Source organism: Euprymna scolopes, chromosome 20 (assembly GCF_053919585.1).
Source record: "Euprymna scolopes isolate OS-2025 chromosome 20, ASM5391958v1, whole genome shotgun sequence".
Lineage (NCBI taxonomy): Eukaryota > Metazoa > Mollusca > Cephalopoda > Sepiida > Sepiolidae > Euprymna > Euprymna scolopes.
The window spans coordinates 22,998,700-23,023,705 of record NC_136501.1 but is presented as its reverse complement, the minus strand read 5'-3'; the positions used below and the strand labels follow the sequence as shown (position 1 = coordinate 23,023,705).

General features: G+C 33.4%; 1 protein-coding gene across 1 annotated transcript; it reads right to left on the bottom strand.

Moving 5' to 3' along the window:
• Positions 1-1,711: 1,711 nt before the first annotated feature.
• On the bottom strand, positions 1,712-23,720 carry LOC145241358 (uncharacterized). Its single transcript, XM_080104231.1, has 4 exons — positions 23,296-23,720; positions 16,878-17,038; positions 6,404-6,476; positions 1,712-2,019 (listed from the first exon to the last, which is right to left on the bottom strand). The coding sequence occupies exons 1-4, from the start codon at positions 23,686-23,688 to the stop codon at positions 1,843-1,845; spliced, it is 804 nt and encodes a 267-aa protein (XP_079960357.1). The 5' UTR covers positions 23,689-23,720; the 3' UTR covers positions 1,712-1,842.
• Positions 23,721-25,006: the final 1,286 nt, after the last annotated feature.

The following is a 25,006-nucleotide window of genomic DNA, read 5'->3' as shown; positions in this document are numbered from 1 at the left end:
TTCATACAAGTATTGAAGTTTAAAATCTGACATTGTATTAAACCTTTATAGATATTTTATAAAGAATGTTTTACTTTAAAACAGAGTCAGAGTAAAACTCGTAATACTATTATGAGCTTGATTCAGATTTTTTCATCTCTGAAAAATCAACATACTAGATAATTTTAAAATAAGAAGCCACAATCAGACCTTATATCTTCTGACTCCACAACCCTGTCTTAAATCTTTTCCATCGTTTTTTTTTTTTTTTTTAACAGCTATCGTAAATGTCCAAGAAATGTAAACCAAAAAAAATAGTGAAAAATTTGAAGAAAATAAATTTGTATTAGATACGTTTGAAGCCAAAACAATGCATTATTACAAAATAAACATATTTATTTTGTTTGAAATTTAAAAATATATTTCGAAGATACACTTCATCATCAGTATGTCTTTTTTTACCATGTTGTTGTTGAAGCATAGAATCAGAAGTCCGTTTGTTGTTTTTATGGTAGTCTTTTCAAATGTCGGAACGGTGCGTTGGCAACGCACCGTTCTGCGTTGGTCATGCAGAATTCACGTTAGGGTTTGTGTTCCTTCAAGCGCTGGTTGAGTTTAAATAAAATAAATACGTTTGAAGCCAAAACAACGTATTATTATAAACCTTGACGTGAATTCCGCATGACCAACGCACCATTTCAACATTTGAAAAGACTACCGTAAAAACAACAGACGGACTTCTACTGATTCTATGCTCTAACAACAACATGGCAAAAGAAAGAAAGAAAGACATACTGATGATGAAGTTTATTAAATCTATGATGTGATGTTTATTTTGTAATACTGCGTTGTTTTGGCTTCAAACGTATCTAATACGTAATTATTTTATTCAAACTCAACCAGTGCTTCTATCAAGGGAAACAAATCCTAAAGTGAAAAATTTAATTTAATGCCCAAGTTTTTAAAAAATGTCCGACTCGACTATTAAATCTGAAAAACAAGTGCGATAATTGTTTAAAAAAACTTAGGATTTTCTGTAACATCTGTTCTGTAGTACTGATACCATCATCCCAGGAATTAGGGTTTTTTTTTTTTGCTTTTTGGTTAGAAGCGTAATGTAATACCTGTTCTGTTGTCATATTTATTGGAAATTTGTGAATCTTGGTCAGGTTTTTAATACTGAAGACTACAACAGTTTTCTCCCTTGAACGATATGTGAAGAGTTGCCTCCCTTGTCTGGATAGCGGTGACATGTCATTTAAGTGTTTTAATAATTCATAGTTACCTCTCTTTGATTACTTATATAAAAACGAGTGTTTTATGTATACTTTCTCTCTTCGTATCATATAAATAAACCAGACGTGTCTCTTCTTCGTCTGTGTGTAAGACTAAAAAAAAACGTTACATTTTAATTGATTTATTTCTTTTTGTCAATCATTAATATGACTTCTAGTATGAATTTTATTTGAAACAAGCAAGGTATATTTTTTATTTAATTCATAATTAAGTTCAAAAGTTATTAACTTACAACATTTTTCTCCTAAGCATTACCTCCTTTTCTGATAGGAGGCAGTGCAGTACATGTTCATTCATCTTATATACTAGCAAAAATGTTTCCTCTGATCCCTAGTTGTTAAAATCTTTCTGAAATGGTGGGTAGGTGTTTTGTTTCAGATTTGGAATGATTCATTTCGGTTGTTCATTTTTAAAATTATCACAACAAACAAAACCATCAAAACAAATTTTTTTTTATTATAAACTAAAAATACAAAAGCAATTCACTTGTTATTCAATTGGAGAATCGATTTACAAAACCAAAATCATTGCAAAAAATATTTTTTACAAAAATATTTTTGGGAAGAACTATGAATCTTCTTCATGAAGAGATTCAAGAGGAAATGGAGAACGCCACACCCGGAGAATGACGTGAATTTTATCCGTTCGGCCTCTTTCTGACGAAATCTTCAAGACTTTAATTCTTTTCACTTTTACTGTTTCACTTCCCTCCATTATTGCATCAACGTAATCGCCTTTTTCCAACTGCAGATGAAAGAGAAAACATCATCTACATAATAAGAGTGAATGTAAGTAAAGCCGTCTCAGTTCAATAATCATGTATGCAAACTTCATTTTTATGAGCAAAGAATGACAGGATTAATTCTTTTATCGCCAAATTGTACTTTCAAGTCGCCTTTCAAAAAAAAAACATTTTTTACTCTTATGGCTTGTCAGCCCAACTGGTCTTCAAAGTACAGATCTATGCATGGTTCAACAAGTAAATGAGGAGTTTGTTTATATTCGTGCAGGTTTCATGATTAAAAATTTTTATTGCATAAAAAATTCAGTAGGTAAAGGGTTAATCATGTGTATGTGTGAGGATATTTCTTAACCCATATACTCAACGAATTAGTAATCTACAGACTTGAAATTTGGTATATAGGATATTCAGACATGTGGAAAACTTTCTTATCAGTTTTTATCCGGAAAAAAGGGAAGCTAATGGGTTAAAATTGAAAAATTGGATATTTCTCTGTTTCTCAACTGTTACACGAATGCGCATGTGCGGCTGTAATACATGCCAGCTTCTTTATGTTAAGAATAAGTATGTTTGAAAACACTTTGTAAAGATCATGTCAAGCTGATGTAATGTTATCGTCTTTGACTCAGCGTCTTAAGGTTTAAGTTTTGATCTCAGCTTGAGCGTTTTTTTGTTTTTTTTTTTTGTTTTTTTTTTTACACAAAAATTAAACTTTTTAGAAAAAACATAATACTCACATGCATATGTCTCAGTTTCTGATTATTTACGCATATTTTATGACTGGGCAATGCCGGGCTGCCTGCTAGTATATCTATAAAAGTGAGAATGTGTGAGGAGAATTCTCAACCTATATTCTCAACGATTTTTTGATCTACAGACTTGAAACTTAGTATATAGGGTATTCAGACATGTAGAAAACATTTTAATCAGTTTTCACCCAGAAAAAAGGGGATGCTAAGGGTTCAAAATTGAAAAAGTGTTATGTGGGGATCATTGGATTTTTATCTGCTTGCTAACTGTTTCATGAATGCACATGTGTGAATCATTCACATGACAAATTTTTTATATTAAGAATAACTAGTTATAAACTTTTTAAAGATCGTGTGAAGCTGGCCTAATGGTTATCATGCATGACTCACTGTCTTTAGGTTTTTGTTTTGATCTCAGCTAGAATTTTTTTTTTGTTTTTTTTTTACAAGAAGTGAACTGTTTAGAAAAAAACCTAATACTTGCATGCACATGTCTCAGTTTCTGTATTAAATTATAATATTTATGCATACTTTATGACCAGGCAACCTGATAGTAATCTATAATCTAAAGGGCAGTTTCTGTGGGTGGTGTTTCTTCTGTTATTATAGCAAAATTCAAAAATAGAAATTTTGAATTTCAAGTAAAATCAATACATAATTGTCATATCACAGTAATAAACATATGCAAAAATTACAAAGAACGGAAAGGTAGAAGCAGTTTTCAAAGAGAATCGGCGAAAATTGTGTTTTGCTAAATTGGCCTAGGACTTTAGAACATAATTATCTCCCATGTTACGAGTGGAGCTCTCCGATTTCTTTTTTTTTAGCAAAACCCAATTTTCGTTTCAAAACTGTTTTCATTAATAATTAATTTCCTACTCTATCGTTTTTCATAATTTTTGGATATGTCAATTATTGCAACATGAGAATCAAGCAGATAGCGTTAGTTTTACTTGAAATTCAAAATTTTGATTTTTTAATTTTGTTCTATTATAATGAAGAAGCACTGGATAAAACTAAACAATGAAAAATAAATATCTACAAAGTTGGTATTTTTTTATTGGCATTACCCTGAATGAATATCTAAAGTTTAGAAAAAAATAGGTTACTGATGCATTGCATGAACCGGATGTCATTACTGTTGCATATTACAAGCTGGATATCTCATAAATGGCTGGTATAGCTGGACCAACATTGGCGGGTACTTGTGCATCTATGTTACCACATGGAAATAACATTATTTAGAAAGCCATTCTTAACATGGGGAAGAAAGGTTGTTTTGTAACTATTCTGTACCATCACCTAACAATTTAATAACAAAAAATTGAATTTAACTTGAAAATACTATTAAAAAAAACACAATAATTTGAACAGATTTCCAAGCGTTTTTAACGGCGCTCAGCATATTCCAGCAGCAATGTCAGGTACCGGTCGAACCCGGTCGAACCCGAGCGAACGTTTACAATAAATCTATTTTGTAATCTGCACAATTTCCAACTTCTGGTTTGTACAATGCACTAGCACCAAAAATTATTCCTTCTTTGACCCTGGCATAGATTTAATAAATGAGATGGTCGGGGGGATGATGTGGGCTAGGCTTTTCAGCCAGATTGTGTACTAAGTAAAGGGAAATAATTTCTGATATTTTTTTAATCAAGGAGTTATTTTCCTTTTAAGGAATCTATGTCTGTGTATGTGTGTATGTTCATAGAGAGGAATGAACTGAGAAGAAAAGAAAGAAGGATGGAGAAAGAAAGACATAGCAGTTTTAATAAATATGTTACACTTTTGCACCGGAAAACACTGGGTAATCTTGCTAGTGTCTTATAAGCATAATCATTCGTGCAAATTTAATTTATTTTTTAAAACTTTTATTCACCCCCACACAAGGGGTAAATAGCCACTGGGATGTAAAAAGTTACTGTGAATTAGGAACCATGTCTACAGATATCGCATTGAGGTGTACATACAGCTAGTGGCAAAACCCGAGTTCCTAATTTCTGTGCTTCAATGCATTTTCTGGTGGTTTCAGTGTACTCTCTCTTAGCTGTTGCTATTTCTGTCTTACAATTACTTCTAGCTTCTATAAACTTTTGTCTGTTTGTACTGGACATGTTGGATAAATCTGCGGTATGCATGCCACCTTTGAGCAATGGCAGCTGTACAAGTAGAAGTAAACCATTGGGAAGAGTGGGGTTTGCTATAGAACTTTCGAGTGGAAACATTGCTGCTGTGAACCATTCAGTTGTTCTGATGAGATCCCTGATGGCTTCTCAGTCAGCCTTCTTACAGTACCTTGTCATTTTGAGCAATGGTTCTTCAGCTTTGGGTCGAGAGTTTAGGGTGATTTCTACCAATATCATAGTGTGATCAGCATTCCCAAGTGGGCTATGGGCATTTATTACACAATGATCAGGAACTGTGGTCAGAAATAGATAAAGAATTGAGGCTTGCTGATCTGGGAAATGGGTCAGAAATGTAACTGTCTGTAATAGTGAACGAGACATAGAGAAACTGTGTTATGCTACCATCTGCGTCACCAAATACATGCACTTGCACGTTAGTATCAAGGGAGAGAGTGCTGTATTAATGCTGTCAAAGGCAGACCTGCATTAATATCACATTGTTTGGATGTACGATCATTGAAGACAGTCTGGGTTTTTCTTTTTAGATAAAAAGATTCTGATTTTAAGAAGTCTTTGGTTTCTCCAATGAGGGGACAGGGATTGGAGCTTAGTTGATAATGCAGGACTGATTAGTGGAACTTCGATTGGGTCTCTACTGTCTATTAGAAAGACACTAGCGGTTGATGCTGCAGCCCAGATGTGGCAACAATACCCCATGCATGGATGTATGGTGGCAAGTGCGAAATGTTTCTAATACTGTAGAGAGAAGTCACCTTCTTTGCAGCAGCTGTAGCAATGTCTTCTAAGCCTGATGAATCCTAGCATGGATGAAATGCGGAATATTCTGTGTAGCTTAATCGCCATATATATTTTATAACTTACTATATATATATATATATATATATATATATATATATATATATATATAAAATATATATGGCGATTAAGCTACATTAAGCAATATAATCATTATATATATATATATATATATATATATATATATATATATATATATATATATATATAATGATTATATTGCTGTTGTTTCCTAGATGCTAATCCAATGAAATGTCAGCGTTTATAAAATAGTGATCACTAAAAAATAGAACAAATAGCTGTATTATATAATGTTTGTATAAATAAATTTATACCATATATATAACTATTTCATTTAATCACATAAATTAATAAATGAAGATATCATTTTATGCGTAAATTATCAGTATTTACTTCAACAGTGCTCGATACATATGTAGAGCTAGGTAGTAAGCTATGAAAATATACATGGCAATATATATTTGCCATGTATATTTTCATAACTTTATATACACACACACACACACACACATATATATATATATATATATATATATATATATATATATATATGGTTACACGTAAACTTTGAATTCAACCATGGCGACCAATGAGGCCGGTGCCAAAGTATATCAGAATCGTTTATACAATAAAAACATGAAGGGAAAAAAAAAATAAGGAAAAATTTGACTTACGTTTTTACTTTTCTTTGCCAATGGTTTATCATTGTGAAGTAGTTTATTGCTATAAAACATGGAGTCAATTTTTCTGTTCATTCAAAAAAGAAAGAAAGAGGAATTAGTTTATTATAATTGCAAGATTCAAGTTTGAAAATAAAAAATAAAAAAGCATCCCAAAATGAATTCTGTGCAAATAACTATTGTTTCCAACGTCAGTTTAAGATGGATGTTCGTCTGCTGGAACAACGAGGATCTTCTGATCATCCAGGAGAGATGATGGATGAACACACTAAATTGTGAAGCAAGGGTTGCCTAATCCTTAACCACTCCTTTCCTAAATCAGAATTGCCTGCTTCCAGTAGTAAGGAAAAGTTCAGAATGACTGGAAACAATGCCAAGATAGGGAGAGAGTACATACAGCACTTAGTATTCCCAAATCGTTAACCATTTTACAGAGTGGAACGATAAATTTGCCACCCTAAAGAAATCAATACTACAGCTTTATTTTAAAACTTTTAATGAAAAAAATCAATTCATGTAATTTGATTATGTAGTAGAGTTGACATCTATTCAATGTAGCCGCCTTCAGCCTCAATCAAAACCTTGATACAGATATGGAACTGGGAGCAAGCGCCGACGGGAGCTCAGCGAATAATCGGTGGATGGCAGCAATCAGGCTGGCTTTGTGCTGTGGGAGGTCATGTTGGTGATGTTCTCAATGTATGACCAAATGAAGTAGTGCAGCAGGTTCAGGTTGGGGAAGGAGAGGGGGGGGAGTAGTGAGAGAAGGGTAAAAAGTCGTAGCACTCCTTCTGAAGGCAAGCCTAGATCTCTTTGGATTTGTGGGCCATCACCAAGTCCTGCTGCCACCTGATCGCACCAGGGGATCACCATACTCTTCAGCACAGCCAGATACACTTTGGTGTAGACTTTCAAGCCGACTTTGAAGATGTGAGGTAGCATTATGTAGCCCTCACTTGAAACCACAACAAAGGCCATAACTGTGAATCGTCCCATCAGCGCTTGTTTAAAAGGCATGCTCCCAGTTTCAAACACATATCGAGGCGGTGATTGAGGCTGAAAGCGGCTACATTGAATAAATGTCAGCGCTCTACTGCATAATCAAGTTACCTGAATTAAATTTTAAACAAAAGTTTTAAAATAAAGCTGTAGTGTTGTTTTCTTTAGCGCGACAATTTTATTGTTTTACCTTGTAATTAGAAAAAATTGGCGCTTCTACACTATTGGGACGAGATTTCGGAAATTGTAATATTGAATATCACATGAAACCTATGTATTCCCCATATTTTTAAGATGATTATATTTAAAACATGAAAATCGATAAGGTAGAAAATTTTTTATTAAAGAAAATAGAATTTGAAGAAGACGATCGTGTTTGCTTATGTAAGACACGGGAGAGTCATAAGGGAGGCAATTCAACAGTTGCAAAAAACTTGTATTCATGTTATTTTTACGTTATTTAATTTTTAGGCAAACAGTTATTTTTCTATTAAACAATTATGAAAACTATCTTAGATGAAAACCACACTCAGAAACACTGTATATATTTTAAGTGTATTTTGTTATTTGTTTTGCGTTACATTAAACATTTAGAGTTACTTCTCTTGTTTATGGTCTCGTTTTGCTCCATTTTATAAAAACAAGATGGCGACAATTTTTCCTCTGCTAACACGATTAAAGTTGTTCTTTTAATAATTCAGTAATATTCATAAAATGTTGATTGCATAATTTAGAAGCTACCATTGCAACTTATTAGAATTGACAAAAAAAATCAGTTGAAACCATTGTTTTTTATCTGCAAACTCCATTTATTGACAACAAAATCTCGTCCCAATTCTGTATAAGCACCATCAAGTCTGTTGCCAAGATCGCTGGAAAGATGGTGGGATCCTTCTACCGCTCCAGAAGATATCTCACTACTGACGTAATTCTCTATCTATATAAAAGCCAAGTACGTCCAAGGATGGAATACTGCTGCCATATCTGGGCAGGAGCTGCTAAAAACAGCCTATCCTGCCTTGACAGAGTACAAAACAGACTTCGTGGCTTAGTGGGGGATGCCCTTTTCTCTACCCTGCAACCTCTCTCCCACAGAAGAGACGTTGCGAGCCTACCCTTGTTTTATCGTTATTTCCATGGCAGGTGCTCGTCTGAACTCCAATCTCTGGTCCCCCCTCGCCAATCTTTCACGAAAAACACCCGTCTAGCTGAATCCACTGTGAAAAATTTCCCCCACTCTATATCTGTACCTAAATCAAAACGCGGATTCCATGAGCAAAGCTTCTTTCTTAGAACTGTACGCCTGTGGAACTCTGTTTCGTCTGCCTGCTTACCACCGGACTACAACTTGGATGTCTTCAAGTCCAACGTTAACAAATTCCTAATGAACCGCCCCCTTATCTCCCTTTGAGTGGTCGGTGTTGTAATCAGAAACTAAATAAAAGGTGGCATATTTTTGGTTTTAAAGTGCAACTAATGACCTGAACGCACAGTAATTAAAATAAGTTTATGGTTTGAAAGAAAAACAACACAAACAAATAGGTGACAGAAATTTGGGCATAGTTGTACAATGTAAGAAAAAATTATGGGGAGTTAACTCAATGCAACTTTTATTCACAAAAACCAACAAAAAAAATAGGCAACTTCAAGTTTCAGTTCTCATTAAAACTGAAGAATGAATAAAAATATTTTTTTTTTACAATTGTAAAAGTTTGTTTATTAAAATTTTTCAAACGGGCTTTCATTTTACTTTTTCAATTTTGTCCAGCAATATAAAAAAACAAGGAATTAATTAATGCACATAGACATTAACAATGAAACACTGTTTAAGAAAATTTGTTAAAATTTAATCTATTATATAAAGAGCAGTTGTCTGTGTGTTTGTAGACTCAGCTAAAACATCAAAACTACAAAACCAAGACTATAAAGTGGTATTTTTTTTTAATCAGTGTAACCCTAGAAAAAAAAAAAAAAAGAATTGTTCATTCAAAGATTTCTATTTGTAGCATCAAATGTTATCAAGAATTAAAAACGATTTTTAATGTTATCATGTATTAATATAGCCGAGAAAATGAGTCAACCTTTTTTCAAATTGAAAGACGCTAACTCTAGATTTAATTTATAGTTTCTTAACTTTTGTAATTTCCCTACAAAGAAAGGAAGGAGGGGACTTATTTTTAGTAGTACTCTTTAACTTTATTTGATGCTTCCAGTAGCATTTGGAAGACATCCTAAATTTTATTTTTTCATTTACTTCATAAGTAAAAATAAAATCGAAAATCTTAGAAAATTAACTAAAATTCTAAATTTGTTAAAAATGTTAACAAAAGCCTCTCTTTCTCTTCTGTTATATTGTAGCACTGCCAGGACAATGCAAAATGACCTAAGAAATTATCTATATATTAATAGGATATCGTCTGTTATTTATTTTGTGTGTCACAGATACAGTACATCTGCATGACTGTCAATTAATTGTTATGGATTTCCATTTTTTGTAATAAATAATTTTACCAAGAATTCTTCAAAAGTTTAGCTGAAGGAACTGAAGTTATATATATATATATATATATATATATATATATATATATATATATATATATATATACCCCGTGCCAGAATTATATGCAAATCGATATTTTTGTTCTAACTCCGATAGTTTTCAATGAAAATTTGTGAAATTTAGCATGGTATATGGCAACACTGACACAAGTGCAGATCTAAAATTTTAAGCTAATCTGCACAGTAATAAACAATTAGCAGCTATTTTGGTGATTTGCATTTTTTCATCGTGCCAACTTTATCTTCAAACCAATGCTAAAATATGATGAAGTGCTAAAAGATCATCGAAACATTGATTATTCTAGGAATTTTTAAATTGAGAACAACAATAATAAAGAATAAACAACTTCAATATGGTTTCATAGTACAATCACTATCTTATATAATTGTCATTTTTTATTGACAAGAGCAAAAAGCCTTTGGTCCATCGATTTCATCTGATGAAATGTCTTTGGCAGCAGTCAGAACAGCATTCCAGAGGTCATCCTTAGAGTTGTCCTGCCTTCCTCCCGAGTAAATATTTTGTTTCAAGATGCTTGACAGATCTTCAATGGGATTTAAATCTGGAGAACAAACTGGCCATCGCATTATTTGCCCATGTCTGGCAAAAACTCTCTCGAAATATTCAGTGGCTATCCTTGCAGAATGAGACGGTGCATTATCATGCATGAATACCATCTTTTTCCAGAATGCCAAATTCTTCTTCTTGTGCCAGGGTCCCAAGTCTTCCTTAATGAAGTCAACGTAGAGTTTGGCGGTAATTTACATTCCATCTGTGACTCTCAATGGTCATACCCGCTCATTGCCAATGATTGCAGCCCAGAACATCACACCACCACCTCCTTGTTGATGCCTGATCCTTTGGGGACGTAGACACTCATTATGGTACAATCCACCCATCGGGTCCATCAAGGGTCGCTCGAAACTCATCGGTGAACAAAACAGTTTGAAAATTCACCTTCATGTGATCTCTTGCCCACTCCATCCTCTTTTTCTTGTGGATATCCTTCAATTGGCTTTCCAAATTTTGCAATCGTCTTCAGGATATGGCAACGAGTTGATTTAGGTACATCAGGAACGCCAGCTTTTTCAAAAACTTGTTTGCTAGTTTCAAGTGGGTTAAGGCGAACTTCTCTCTTGATCTTGCTCATTATTCGACGTGACAGATATGATTTCTTACGAATTTTCCCTTTGTCAGAACATCCGTTGCAAAGTTGAGGGTTAGTACAATATTTTTTTATTGTACGATGATTGCAGTGTAATTCTTTGGCAATTTTTAAGGTGGAAATTTTATTATGGAGCCTTTGAACAATTTTAGACTTATCAGCTTGACTTAAAGCACCTTTACGCCCCATCTTGCATATAAAGTTGGCACGCTGAAAAAATTGCAAGTCACCAAAATGGCTGCCGTTTGCTCGTTATTGCACAGATCAGCTTAAAATTTTATATCTGTGCATGCGTTAGTGGTGTCGTATAACGTGCGAAGGTTCACGAATTTTCATTGAAAACTATCGGAGTTAGAACAAAAATATCAATTTACATATAATTCTGGCATGGGGTATATATATATATATATATATATATATATTGGGTTTTGGTTTCGATTCAAGCTGATGCACCCAAGTCATATGGATATATATATTTTTTTATTTTTGAAATCGCAACTTTATAATATATAAAAATCGATATAACATTAACTCTATAATAATATGTACGAAATCTGCAAGAATTGAAATATCATATTTAAGTGTACTTTACGACTGCGCTACGCCGGGCGTCCCTGCTAGCTTAGATCAATACTTTTGCAGTTTTAACAAAAGAGCTACAATAATATCAGAGCATCTTCATTTACACTGATCATCTACAGAATGCCAACATCAATATATTTCATATGAAAGAGTGAATTTCCACAGATCCCGCTAGTTATCATTGTTAATTGTGATCGAAGATTAGATGGTGAATGTGAAAAATGCAATAAAAGAAAAATATTGTGAATAGAAAAATGTTTGGAAGCAAGAGGAATATTAACTGTGGAATTTTAACAATAAACTGAGCAAGTCAGGAATTTTAGTTGATAAATAATAACAAATTAATATGTGACAAAACATCAGTTGATTTGATTCTTTAAGCTCTTTGTATTGATGATATAATCATAAAGGGAGATAGATTTTTATATGCACTTATATTTAGTCAGTTGGTAAAGAGAGTTTAAGAGGGGCAGATGAGCTAGCGACTGGTTGCAATGCCTCTTAACCCTGAGGAAGCTGTCGGGGCAATGTCGATAGAATGTAGAACTTAAGACAAGCGTGCAACTTTCCAAGTGGGGAAACATTATGGGAATAAAAATTGCTGAAAATACATGCACGACTTCTGAGTGATTCATTAAGATGAATCTTCAATTGCAGTATTCAAGATCCGTCAAAACAAGGCCCAAAGATGGACAAGGTATGTTTCCCTATTGGTCAGATGTAAAACCCCACAGAACTGTGTTCTGTGCCTTTGTATCGTCAATGTTTTTAGTATGTGCTGTTAATTACATGTTATGCATACATCAACTAGACGATCACAAACACTAAAGACACTCACAGACATGCACACAGTTGTAGACAAACGCAATGAACATTACTAGATGATTAATAGAGATGCTGTCATAAATATATACACATTACGCAATACACAAGTAAATACATGAACGTTAGATGACACACGTAAATGTTTATACACTCATTATAGAAACAACTCCATAACATATTCAATATGGTAACTCCACCATATAAAATTTCTACATTGTTACATAATAGATGGCTTGATGTTGCATATTGATTACATCAGCTAGAGTTAACCATGACAAGGTTTAAACTAAGTACAGATCGAAGTGACACAAAGTTTGGGAAATAAATGATTTCCTACAAAAGATAACAGGAAGAGATGTCATGTATGGTCAGCTGAGGTTAAATACGTCAAAGCAGAGTGAAACAAAGAGATGTTAATTAATATGACACATGACATCACAGATATCGAAGTTGACAGAGGAACAAAGGTTTCAGGCAGTCTGGCTACAGATCGTGCACAGAATGGATGGCCAATAATACTGTAATAACTGAATGGAAAACTTTGATAATCGAAAAGAGTGAAAAGGTAAAGCATGAAAAATGGGGTGTTGATCCAGAACTTTACCCAAGGTCACGTTGGCATCTTTTGGCAGTTTGCAATAAGCAATAAGGAAAAACAGCTGGAAAAAGACAATGCAATTAGCCAATCAGAAATCAGCAGACAATATTGTCATTAATAGAAAAAAAAATCACTTATTTGATACTATTTTTGAAAAAAAAAAATTGTTTTCAATAATAGTTGTTTCCATGAAAAAAAAAAATGTTTCTATCACTACAAAAAATATTATTTTATTAAAACTTTTCGTTCAAAAAAAAAATCTTAGATATTTTCCATGAAAAAAAGTTTTAAAAAATTTGATTTTCATTCATAGTTGTTTCTGTGTTTTCATCTTGAAAGAAAAAAATTATTTCTTCAAAACATTTGCTGAAAGAAAATTTATTTTTATTCACTTATTAAGGCCCAAAGACCGAAGATCACTTGAGGATACGTAAGAATTAATGAGTGTAAAGTAGTTACCGGACAACAGCGTAGTAATTGTTAGTGGTGGAAATTGGGTATAATTTGATTATTTCAGGTGACAGCTTAACAAGAACTTGTTTACATTGGACTTGAAGATGTAATCAGCTGGAAAGCAGGCCAGCAGAACAGAGTTCTACAAGCAGGCAGTTCTAGGAAAGAAATTTTGTTCATGGAATTTGCATTTAGATTTAGGTGCAGATAGAGAGTAGTGGAAATTGTTGACAATTGCGACTAGCTGAGTTTTTCTTTTGTGAAAGTTTGGCTCAGATGAGCACTCGGCATGAAAATAATGATAAAGCAGAGACAGGCTCGCAAAGTCTCTTCTGTGGGAAAGAGGTGCAGGGAAGAGAAAAGGATATCACCTACTAGGTTTTGAACTTTGTTAGGGCAGGATAGGATGCTCCAAGCAACTCCTTCCCAGATGTAACAACAGTACTCCATTTTAGGATATATCTGGTTCTTATACAGGAATAGGATTGTGTCAGAAGTGAGATACCTTCTAGAGTGGTAGAATGATGCAACCATTTTTCCAACAACATTGGCAACAGATCTGATGTAAGTCTTCCATTTTAGGTCAGGAGTGAAGGTCAGACTCAGAAGTTTGTCAAAACAAGGAGCTTCTTTGAGATATGAGTCATTCATATGAATTCGGGTCAAGTGAGGATCAGTGTTTATGTTGAAACGATAGAAAGTTGGTTTTGGATACGTCAAAATTAACTAGTCACCTTTTGCCCCATTGCACCATGTGCTCAATGTTGAATAAGAGAGACAGATCTTAGTTATTGTTTGCTTTTGAAATTTTTTTTTTTTCAAAATGTCATAGATGGTAGTATCATCTGTGTATATGTTAACAAATGAACTTGAAACGTGATTTCGGAAGACAGTTGAGCCCAGCATTGATTTTTTGCCCATAGATAACTACTTATAAAATCGGAGAGAAAAGATTTAATGGCTGAGAAGATATTTTTAGATATTAGATAACTGGAAATCTTGTGAAGTAGACTTTTATGCCAAATCCTATCAAATACCTTTATATGTCAAGAGCTACTGCTCCTAAGAGGAAACCTCCGTTGATAGATTCACTGATCCTATGTGAAATTACAGTCAGTACATCAGCTGTAGATCTCTCAGGACGGAAACCATATTGCTTCTCACTGAATAGATTATTTTTTGCTGAAGTACTTGACCATTTCTCTATTTGACACAGACTCACGCAACTAACTCATGACAGACAGAAGAGTAATTAGTCTGTTCTGAGATGCAGAAAACAGTATTTTTAAATACTGGACAAACTAATGAGGTTTTCCAAGGTGTTGGGAAACATTTCTCCTTTAGGCATCGACTGAAGAGCTTTGAAACAATGGGGGCTAGTTCCAGTTGCAGCTTTTTGAGTTCTATAACTGGAATATTATCAGGACCAGTTGCTTAGCTGGTATCAAGGTTCTTGGTGGATGTTGCTTAGATTGTTTTTGGTCTTGGGAAGAAATTTGGGAGATAAGTGGTCCTGATTGCATCGAGTTGAGTTTAATGCAAAGTTCTTGGTAGAGAGTTTGGCTTTGTCAGATGCTGAGGAAATCACCTCAGGCCTATTGAGGATGGTCAGGATAGAGGATCTGGATCTATTGTCTGTTATTCGTCAAAACTCATGGAACCAAGCCTCTGTTCTTCTGCTCTTGACTTGATGAATTGAGCATACAACACTCTCGTGTCTTCTTATAATTCTTTAGCAGTCACTGATAACAAACTTTTAGATACACTTTTCTTGAAAAAAAAAACCATTAAAATATTTCTTTATGAATTTTTGAGATGAGGATTGGTTATTCGTATTGTTTGGATTCTTCAGACTACTGTTCTCATCTTGAGTGTGATTTTCACGTTTCGGTCGATGTAATCTCCGACTTTTATATATATAATTAAACAGTATCTTATCTTATTCCGGGCCTTGATAAGTGGTGACCACCTTGTAAAAAAAAAAAATATATATATAATTAAACAGTAGTCCGATGAATCCAAATGACGTGCATATTTCTTTCATCAAGTCCAACATTAACAAATTTCTTTCATATAGATAAACAGTATCTTATAGATACACCTGAAGAAGGTCAGATGTTACATCGACTGAAACGCTGTGAAAATCACACTCAAGATGAGGACAGTAGTCCGATGAATCCAAATGACGCGCATATTTCTTTCATATAATTAAACAGTATCTTATCTTATTCCGGGCCTTGATAAGTGGTGACCACCTTGTAAAAAAAAAAAATATATATATATATATAATTAAACAGTAGTCCGATGAATCCAAATGACGTGCATATTTCTTTCATCAAGTCCAACATTAACAAATTTCTTTCATATAGATAAACAGTATCTTATAGATACACCTGAAGAAGGTCAGACGTTACATCGACTGAAACGCTGTGAAAATCACACTCAAGATGAGGACAGTAGTCCGATGAATCCAAATGACGCGCATATTTCTTTCATATAATTAAACAGTATCTTATCTTATTCCGGGCCTTGATAAGTGGTGACCACCTTGTAAAAAAAAAAAAAAAATATATATATATAATTAAACAGTAGTCCGATGAATCCAAATGACGTGCATATTTCTTTCATCAAGTCCAACGTTAACAAATTTCTTTCACATAATTAAACAGTATCTTATAGATACACCTGAAGAAGGTCAGACGTTACATCGACTGAAACGCTGTGAAAATCACACTCAAGATGAGGACAGTAGTCCGATGAATCCAAATGACGCGCATATTTCTTTCATATAATTAAACAGTATCTTATCTTATTCCGGGCCTTGATAAGTGGTGACCACCGTGTAAAAAAAAAAAAAAATATATATATATAATTAAACAGTAGTCCGATGAATCCAAATGACGTGCATATTTTTTTCATCAAGTCCAACGTTAACAAATTTCTTTCATATAATTAAACAGTATCTTATCTCCTTGTGTTAAAGTTTTGTTTTCAGCTTTTTTGAATTTACCATCTGACATTTGTTTGTGTCGACTTTTCCTGGCAATTATTTCTGCCTATTTACCATAAACTGCCAAAAGATGCTGACGTGACCGTCGGGTCAGGTTCTGGATCAGTACCAAAAAAGTGGTATATAAAGAAAGGTAAATAAACAATTATAAAAAGAGTAAATAAAAAATATAAAAATGAAAAGGGTAAATAAAAAACGATATAAAAAAAAGGTAAATAAAAAAAAAAAAGGTATAAATAAAAGGTATATATATATATATATAAAAAGAGATACTACGCTCTGGAGATATTGAGTCCCAAACTGAGAAGAGCATCTGCTCGCGGTGATTTTACATGAATCGTCAACTGTTTGTAGTTAAGAGGTAAATCACTTTCTTCTTCAAACACTTCATCTTCCAAATCATTGGCTTCGTCATCACTAAATTCTTCGTCTTGTAGCTAAAATCAAAAGATAAAACAAACAAAAATAACTTTGACATTTAAACCAATTATTTCAAAAGTTAGAAAACATTTTGGGTCGATTCTTAGGATAAGAATCCTCAGAAACTACAGTATATAAAAAAAAAAAAGATTCTAATTTAATGTCGCGCAAATTCATTGTTGTGCAGAAAAGTAATGTTTCAAGTTTTAATGAAAAAACAAACAAGAAGTTTTCTGTTTTTTTTAAAGATATTCAAAGTTTTGTAGTTTGAGATTGATTGTTTTGTTGTTTTGTTTTATGGCATATCAACCCTTTTCAGGTTTTTAAATGCCAATCCCAGTAATTTTGGTAAAGATTCTTATGTTTCAATTCTTTATATCTTCAAATATCGGTCATTAATGAATGTGTGAAGGGGTCCCTGTCACAGGTCACCAAATGTGACCTTTCCGGGTTACTGGCAACAGGTGTGAACCCTCAGCGATCCCTAAACAGAGATCTTTTATCACATATGTGTCGTGATTGTCTTTCACAGGAAATTCTCCACAAGTTCTCTCGGCTCAGCGGGATCTCGTTGGTCGGTTGATCAGTGTCGGTTTCACCTTCGGGTTGATATGCCGTGTCACGCTGAAAGTGAATAGAGTTTCATGCACACAAAAGAAAGACAAACTCAGATATCTTTATTCTACGAGTTAATTCAAGTCAAATTTACAAATATGATATAAACTTATATACAATTGTTCAACTGACTAATTTTAGCATGGGCATTCGCTGATATACAAGGTATCAGGGTAGGGTAAGGTGTTCTCTAAACCAATCGCCAATCAGTATGTCATTCTAGGGGAATTCCTGACTCCCTGTGTGTGTGCTGGTGATTCTGCGAACGCTTGCAGTTTTTGATTACCACGAGCAGGGAGGTTAACCCCCGTGGCCCCAGAAACAAATTATATGCGTTATGTTCTCAAAACGACATTGGATTGTCATTTTCTCACCAACAATAAAATGTATATGTCGGTTTCACAAACAAATAATGAAATTCACAACTTAACTTTTCCTTCCAGCAAGGTTGGCCACCGCTGCCCGGGCACACAATAATGCTTGACAATTAATACAAGCATAGTTGCACGGCCTTCTACAGTCTTTTGGGAGCCTTAATCTCTCCCCAATGGGGAGCCCTGCTGCTCCCGGCGGCAGTTACACCTAGTGTAGACCAAGGAAATGTGCGCTCTCATTAATGTTTATGCAATTTCAGTTTTGTTACTGTGACGTTTAGTGGGTTTTGATCACCATTTTGTTTTATTTCTTACTAGCAGATGTTCTTGGTTTGCTCGGTATTATAGGTAATGTTACATTCCTTTTAAAAAATGATGTAAAAAAACGGAAAGAAACTGAGACACGCGCATGCGAGGATTATTGTTTTTTCTAAACAGTTCACTTCTTGTAAGTTTTTTCTTTTTTTTTTTTTTTTACACAGTGATCACCACTTATCAAGGCCCGGAAGCCACTCAGGGATAAGGGTTACTGCAAGTACATTAGTTTGTTAAGTTAAAAAAAAAAAAATACTCAAGCTGAGATCGAAACCAAAACCTAAAACCAGTGATTCAAGTACGATAACCATTAGCCCAACTTGACACGATTTTCAAAAGGTGTTTTCAAACCTTCTTATTCCTAACATAATGTAAACAATTAGCGCATGCGCAATCATGAAACAGGTGACAAACAGATAAAAATCAAACCCCAAATAACAATTTTTCAATTTTGATCCCTTAGCAGCCCTTTTTTTCCGGATAAACACAGATTAAAAAGTTTTCCACATGTCTGAATATCGTATATACCAAATTTCAAGTCTGTAGATCAAAAATCCATTGAGTATATAGGTTGAGAAGTGTCTTCACACACACATGCATTCTCACTTTTATAGATATAGTAGATTTTGAAGTTATTGTCGAGACTTTGAAGATATAAAGAGACATCACAGCCATTTTTTTCTTGTTCTCACGTAGCGCTCAACGCTATTTGTTTTCGAACCGAATATTTTATATCAAATAAAAACACTAAAACCTTCTCCAGCTAGGTAGAAAAGTAACTTATCTTTCCTTTGATAACATTCATTATAATATATTTGCTTTTTGACAACTTTTTCATACCTCTGTGGATTGTAAAACAAACCCGAAACAGGTTACATACACTTCTAAACTGTTTTGTTATTCATGCACCCGGGAAACATCAAGTTTCCCTGGTACTTTTTAGTTAAAACAGAAACAACACGTTCAGATATTACATTTGTAGACAATAATGAATAGAGTCGACGCAACATAAAAGTATAATCTTAGCTTCTCTAAATCAATTTTTGGTAAATTTTTACCTGAATTCAACCGTAACATTTTCTTTTAAAATGACGAATGGTTTTCGCATATGCTGAAATCGAATATCGCATTTAAATTTTCAACAAATAAATAGGTTTCTGGATATTAAGCAATGTCATTTCTTATTGCTGGTAGCCACCTTGGTGTGCACTCGTGCATATAAACGCAACCCAAGAAACTATGTGCACATACTAAGATGGCCACCAATAATAAGAAATGACATTGCTTAATATCCTGAAAACTACTTATTTGCTGAAAATTTAAATATGATATTCGTTTTCAACCCGAAAACCTATATAAGTCGCCATTTTAACAGAAATTTACCAAACATCTTTTTAGTAAAATCTTTTTTTTTTTAAATAATTATTTGTGATAAAAAAATTAGATAAGTTACAGGCCATCTTCCCAGGCATTATCTCTTCTTGTCTGAAGTGCCCTCCTCCTTGAAGCAATGTGAACTGGAAAACATGTTATTTTTGTGTCCAGTCTAGAGCGGCTCTTTTTTTTACAGGAGCTGAATTTTCTGCACAATAAAAAACTGATCTTGTGTCTAACCTCGCCCTTATGCAAAGGCAAGCAAATACCCCACTCCTCCGTAAAAAAAAAAAAAAAAACTGACTAAAGTTAAATGAAAAGATTTGTGGTTGGTACTTTTCTGGTTAGGAGCAAAGTGTTGACTTGACTAGCTACAAATACTATATATGATTTTCCTCACTCTCTATCCGTGAAGATTCCATGATTAAAACTTCTTTCCCAGAATTGCCCGTCTGTGGAACATTGGAAGAGTGTTCCACTCGCCTGCTTCGTGTTTGAATACAACATAGTAGCCTTCAAATCCAATGTAAACAAGCCGTCTCCATAAATAATCAAATTCTACCAAAGTTACACCATTAACGATTATTATACTACCACCTTGCATTCATTTACCCTTATCCTCGGGTGGTCTTTGGGCCTTTATGAATGGTGACTCCCAAGTAAAAAAAAAAAAATAAGAATAATAAATCTGGGCGGACATTCAGGAAACTGACCCTCATCTCTAAATTCCATAATTTACCCTTTCTTTTTTATATTTTCACGTTAATTTCATCGATTACAAACTTAACGTTCAGATTAAAAAAAAAATGTTATGATTTTTATCGTCGGGGATCAGTTTTCAATTATAACGCTCTACTAAATTGAATACATACTTTGTGACTATCACAGAGAAAAATATTGCGACTTTCTTACGTGACAGGTGTTTATTCCCGTCTAAAAAAAAAACAAAACAAAAAAAAAAAAAAAAAAAAAAAAAAACAGGTGTGTTAGAAACTTCGTGAAAAATACTGAATAATTCGACTCCCTGTCTTTCCAAGTTTATAACTACTAGAAAAATGTCATTCAAACCCTATTTTTTTTTTTCAATTAAAGGAGCAAGGACCAAGGTTTCAGTTAAAAAAAAAAAGAAAAGTTTTTTTAAAATAAAAAAAAAAGGTTTTAAACTTCGGACTTTACAGGTAAATTTCTAAAAAACACTTTTTTGTTTTAAATTTGAATATATTATTTATTGATCTTTTATCTTCAATTTGTGATATATAAAAGTTTTGTGAGTAAATTAATTATTTACTTTTTAATAGACATTTCAAAATGGGGGGGGCGTGAATTTATAAAAAATGTTTGTCTAAAATATTATATTTGGTTTATTTCTATTACTTTTTATACAACTTTAATAGTTTATTTTGGAAGTATAATCCATAAAGAAAATAAACAACCCATTTTTAAAAGAGAAATTACGAGTTTTTTTATATTTTATTCGCAGTTTCGTATTAGGGGAGTCAAAAACTCCTACAAAAACTCTGATACACCTAGGGGAGAGGTAGCGTAAATTTTTACTTTCTTCCCAACTCGAGGACGACTTTTACATGTTTTCGAGTATGCTGTCAATGAGTTTTTCAGGCTCGGAATAGATTTTGGCGGACATTTAAGAAATTGACCCCACCTCTATATTCTACAATTAACACTTTTTGATTGATATATATATATATATATATATATGCTAGAATGGGTGCTTGGCATTGCCCGGGTGTATGGAGGTGTATTCTGAGCAAAAAAAAAAAAACAAAAAAAAAAAAAACAGTCAATTTTTTTAACTTTGACCCCGTAACATTTATTGTTTTGGGCTCAAATCAAGTTAAATTAGATCCATGTCCAAGGAACCTATATCTAAAATTTCAAGTGTTTAGACCCCAAATTGTTGGAGGAGTTTGGTAGAGTTCTCACAGGTCAAATCGTTGAACTTTGACTCCTTAACAGCAAAATTTCTGGCCGAAAACCGATCACATCGATATTCCCAAATCTCAGTACCCTGTATATCAAATTTCGAGTCTGTAGACTAAAGATTTACAGAGTTATTGCGTAGGGAAATGTACACACACAGACAGATACTTTTGTAGACTAGCATGGGTGCCCGGCGATTTGGAGATGTATGTTGAGCAAAAAAAAAAAAAAAAAAAGAAAAGAAAAAGAAAAAAAGTGGTCAATTTGTTTTAACTTTGACCCCTATTATGACCCCTTAACATTTATTGTTTTGGGCTCAAATCGAGTTATTAAGTTAGATCCATGTCCAAGGAACCTATATCTAAAATTTCAAGTGTTTAGACCCAAAATTGTCGGAGGAGTTTAGTAGAGTTCTCAAAGGTCAAATCGTTAAACTTTGACTCCTTAATCGTCTAATTTCTGGCCGAAAACCGATCACATCGATTTCCCCAAATCTCAGTACCCAGTATATCAAATTTCGAGAGTTATTGCGTAGGGAAATGCACACACACAGACACTTTCACTTATATATATATATATATATATATATATATATATTGGTTCCAATAGCATGTCTCTTTGGAGGAGCTAGGTTTCATCCACATTAAAAATGACCTTGTAGTTTACTGTCCTCAAGGACGAAGATTTGTCATTTTTATAATTTAAATTTTGTTTATTTATAGAACAGATTTTTTTTTTTTTAATTCTCGAAACATCCATTTTAGAAGTGAGCGTTACGATTACTATTTAACCTGAAAAGCAAATGACTCAAGAGTCATTTGCTTGTTTGCGTGTTTTCTTGTGAACTTTTAAATGTTTCGATTGACTTGGCTCTCTACGAGGGCAAAAATACATGCAAGGTCGGTTTTAATGTACGATAAAATCCAGCTTCCTAAAACCGGCACTCTGAATTGAAAAAAAATAAAGAAAGAAAGAAGAATTGCCTCAGTCTAGAAGGACTTCTTTTTCTACAACTGAGGACAGAATAAACTAAGTATAGCATAACAGATACTACACTTTGTTCCAATCAAAAAAAAAAAAAAAAATTTCGACGTTTTTTGTAATACGAGACAGTGCTTATTCAAATTGGGACTTGTGGAGGCAATCAGAAATAAAATTTCACTACTAAACTACATTGAAACTAAGGTTTATTTTTCACCTCGACTTTTGAGTTGTCCCCCCTTTTTTATTTCATCGGATTTAATGAAAACCGACGAAAACACTACAATTCGGCGACTCGCTTAGTAAAATTTAATTTGCTTGAATAAAAAGCTAAATTTTTTACTTTGTTTTAAAATGACGACTTTAAACTGGTTTTCAGGTATATTGAAAACCAATATCGCATTTAAATTTTCCGCAAATAAGTAGTTTTCCGTGTATTAAGCAATACAATTCGTTATGCTTAAAAGTGGTGACTGGTGACCATTGTTGTACGCTCAAGCGCATATTTTTCATTTTTCTTTTGCGACCAGTACATACATCATAGACTTTCTTGTGTTTTTTTTACTTTTTAATTGCCGCCATATGTGCCAATCTGAATAAGCACCCACCAGGCAAATTAATTATGGTTCAGATTTTTTTTTTTTTTTTTTTCCAAAAGTCAAAACTCAAAATCTGACCTTTTTGCTGCGAGTTTTCTTTTGTTTAAACCTGCATTGAATTTCAAACGAACAAGTTGGGTTCGGAGAAAGTAGAGAACAATTATTTAAAGTCTGGAGACAAAAAAGGGAGGAAAAATGTCTGAGATTTTCAGTGGCAAGAAACGTTGAAATCGGAAAACTTTTCATAAACAAACGACACGGCAAAACACCTTGGGAAGGAACCCGATTTGCTTGTAAAGAAGAGGTAAACGTTCGATGTCCATTGTGAATTGTTCGGATTTGTGACTGAAGCTGACCGTAATTAAATTCGTGTAAGGTAACAAGTTTATTCCGAATCGAAGCGAACAGAATTTGCGGAGAAGACAACGAAAAAGATTTCTTTAAAAACATTCTTTGAGCAAAACCCGCCATTTTGGAAGTGCAGTAGAAAGGGAGATAACTCTCAACATATTTATTCATGCTAATCCCCCCCCCCTCCCCAAAAAGTGAAAATAAAGAAAATTCGGTCATTAACCAGATTACCCTTACGACGGACCTGGAGAATCTTGTCCTCTATTCTATTTTTTATTTTTTTTTACATTTTTTTTTTAGCAGATTATTATTAAATGGACACTAGTCTACTATAATTGTAGGTTTATATTGTTTAAATAATTGTTTAGTTTCTAATGCAACGTTCTAGTAAATCGATCATCCATTTTAGAAAAAATCGACGATTTTAGGCCAAATTTCGCGAATTTAGCCTATTTTTAGATTATTTTACACACACAACACAAACATACATTATACAAACAAACAAAAAAGGGAGCAAATGTGTAGTTTAGCGGCGTAATTTGACTGACAAAAAATTATAAAAACTATTTATTTTATATAAAACATATTTTTAGACCCTAAGGCTGAAATATAACCCGAAAATTTTCATTTTTATTATTTTTTCAACATTTTTTATTAGACTAAATGTGCGACAATCGATGCCGCCATATTGTTTTTATAATTTGGCCTTTCTAAAGTTTGACAGATTGGCCAAATTTTGCCTTTTTTACGCTCTTTCATCACAAAAATAGCGACTAAAACTGTTCCAAGATGGTAAAAAGGCCAAATTTGACCTTTAAAAGGCCAATCTGTCAAACCTTAGAAAGGCTAACTTTTAAAAACATGGCAACCTCGATTGTCACAGTCTAATAAAAATGATAAAAAAAAAAAAAAAATAATAATAATAATAATAAAAGGATTTTTTTTTTCTGGTTTTATTTCAGCCTTTGGGTCTAACAATGTGGTTGGTTTATAAAAAAACGTTCTGTCCGTCCAATAATTTACGCTGCTAAACTACACATTTGCCCAAAAAAGGGATAAATTCGCGAAATTTGGCCTAAAAACATTGGCTGGTTCTAAAATGAGTGATCTATTTACTAGAACGTTGCATTAGAAACTAAGCACCCCTACAAATAATTAAATATTGACTTTTTTTTTTTTCATTTTTGATAATTAGGTAGACTAGTGTTTATTCGATAATAATCTGTTGAAAAAAACTGGAGAAAAAAATAAAATTAAAAAAATAGAGACGGGGCAAGAGGCGTTGCTGTTTTAGAGAAGGCACTCTATTGACTAAGACAAGAAACTTTTTTTGAAATAAATAATTTAGGAGGCTAAATTATCACTTGTAACGATGAAATAATTTTAAGTAAAAAAAAAGATCTCTCCATAAGAGAATGAAATCGAATACTATACTTGG

What these genes read in the sequence shown, in the direction of transcription:
- LOC145241358 (XM_080104231.1), bottom strand. Translation starts at nt 23,688, where the DNA reads ATGGCGGGTTTTGCTCAAAGAATGTTTTTAAAGAAATCTTTTTCGTTG. An exon ending in AGAAAACTCGCAGCAAAAAG is followed by an intron (nt 17,039 to 23,295) that starts GTCAGATTTTGA and finishes TTTTGATTTTAG; the next exon opens with CTACAAGACGAAGAATTTAG. An exon ending in GGACTCAATATCTCCAGAGC is followed by an intron (nt 6,477 to 16,877) that starts GTAGTATCTCTT and finishes TTGAATGAACAG; the next exon opens with AAAAATTGACTCCATGTTTT.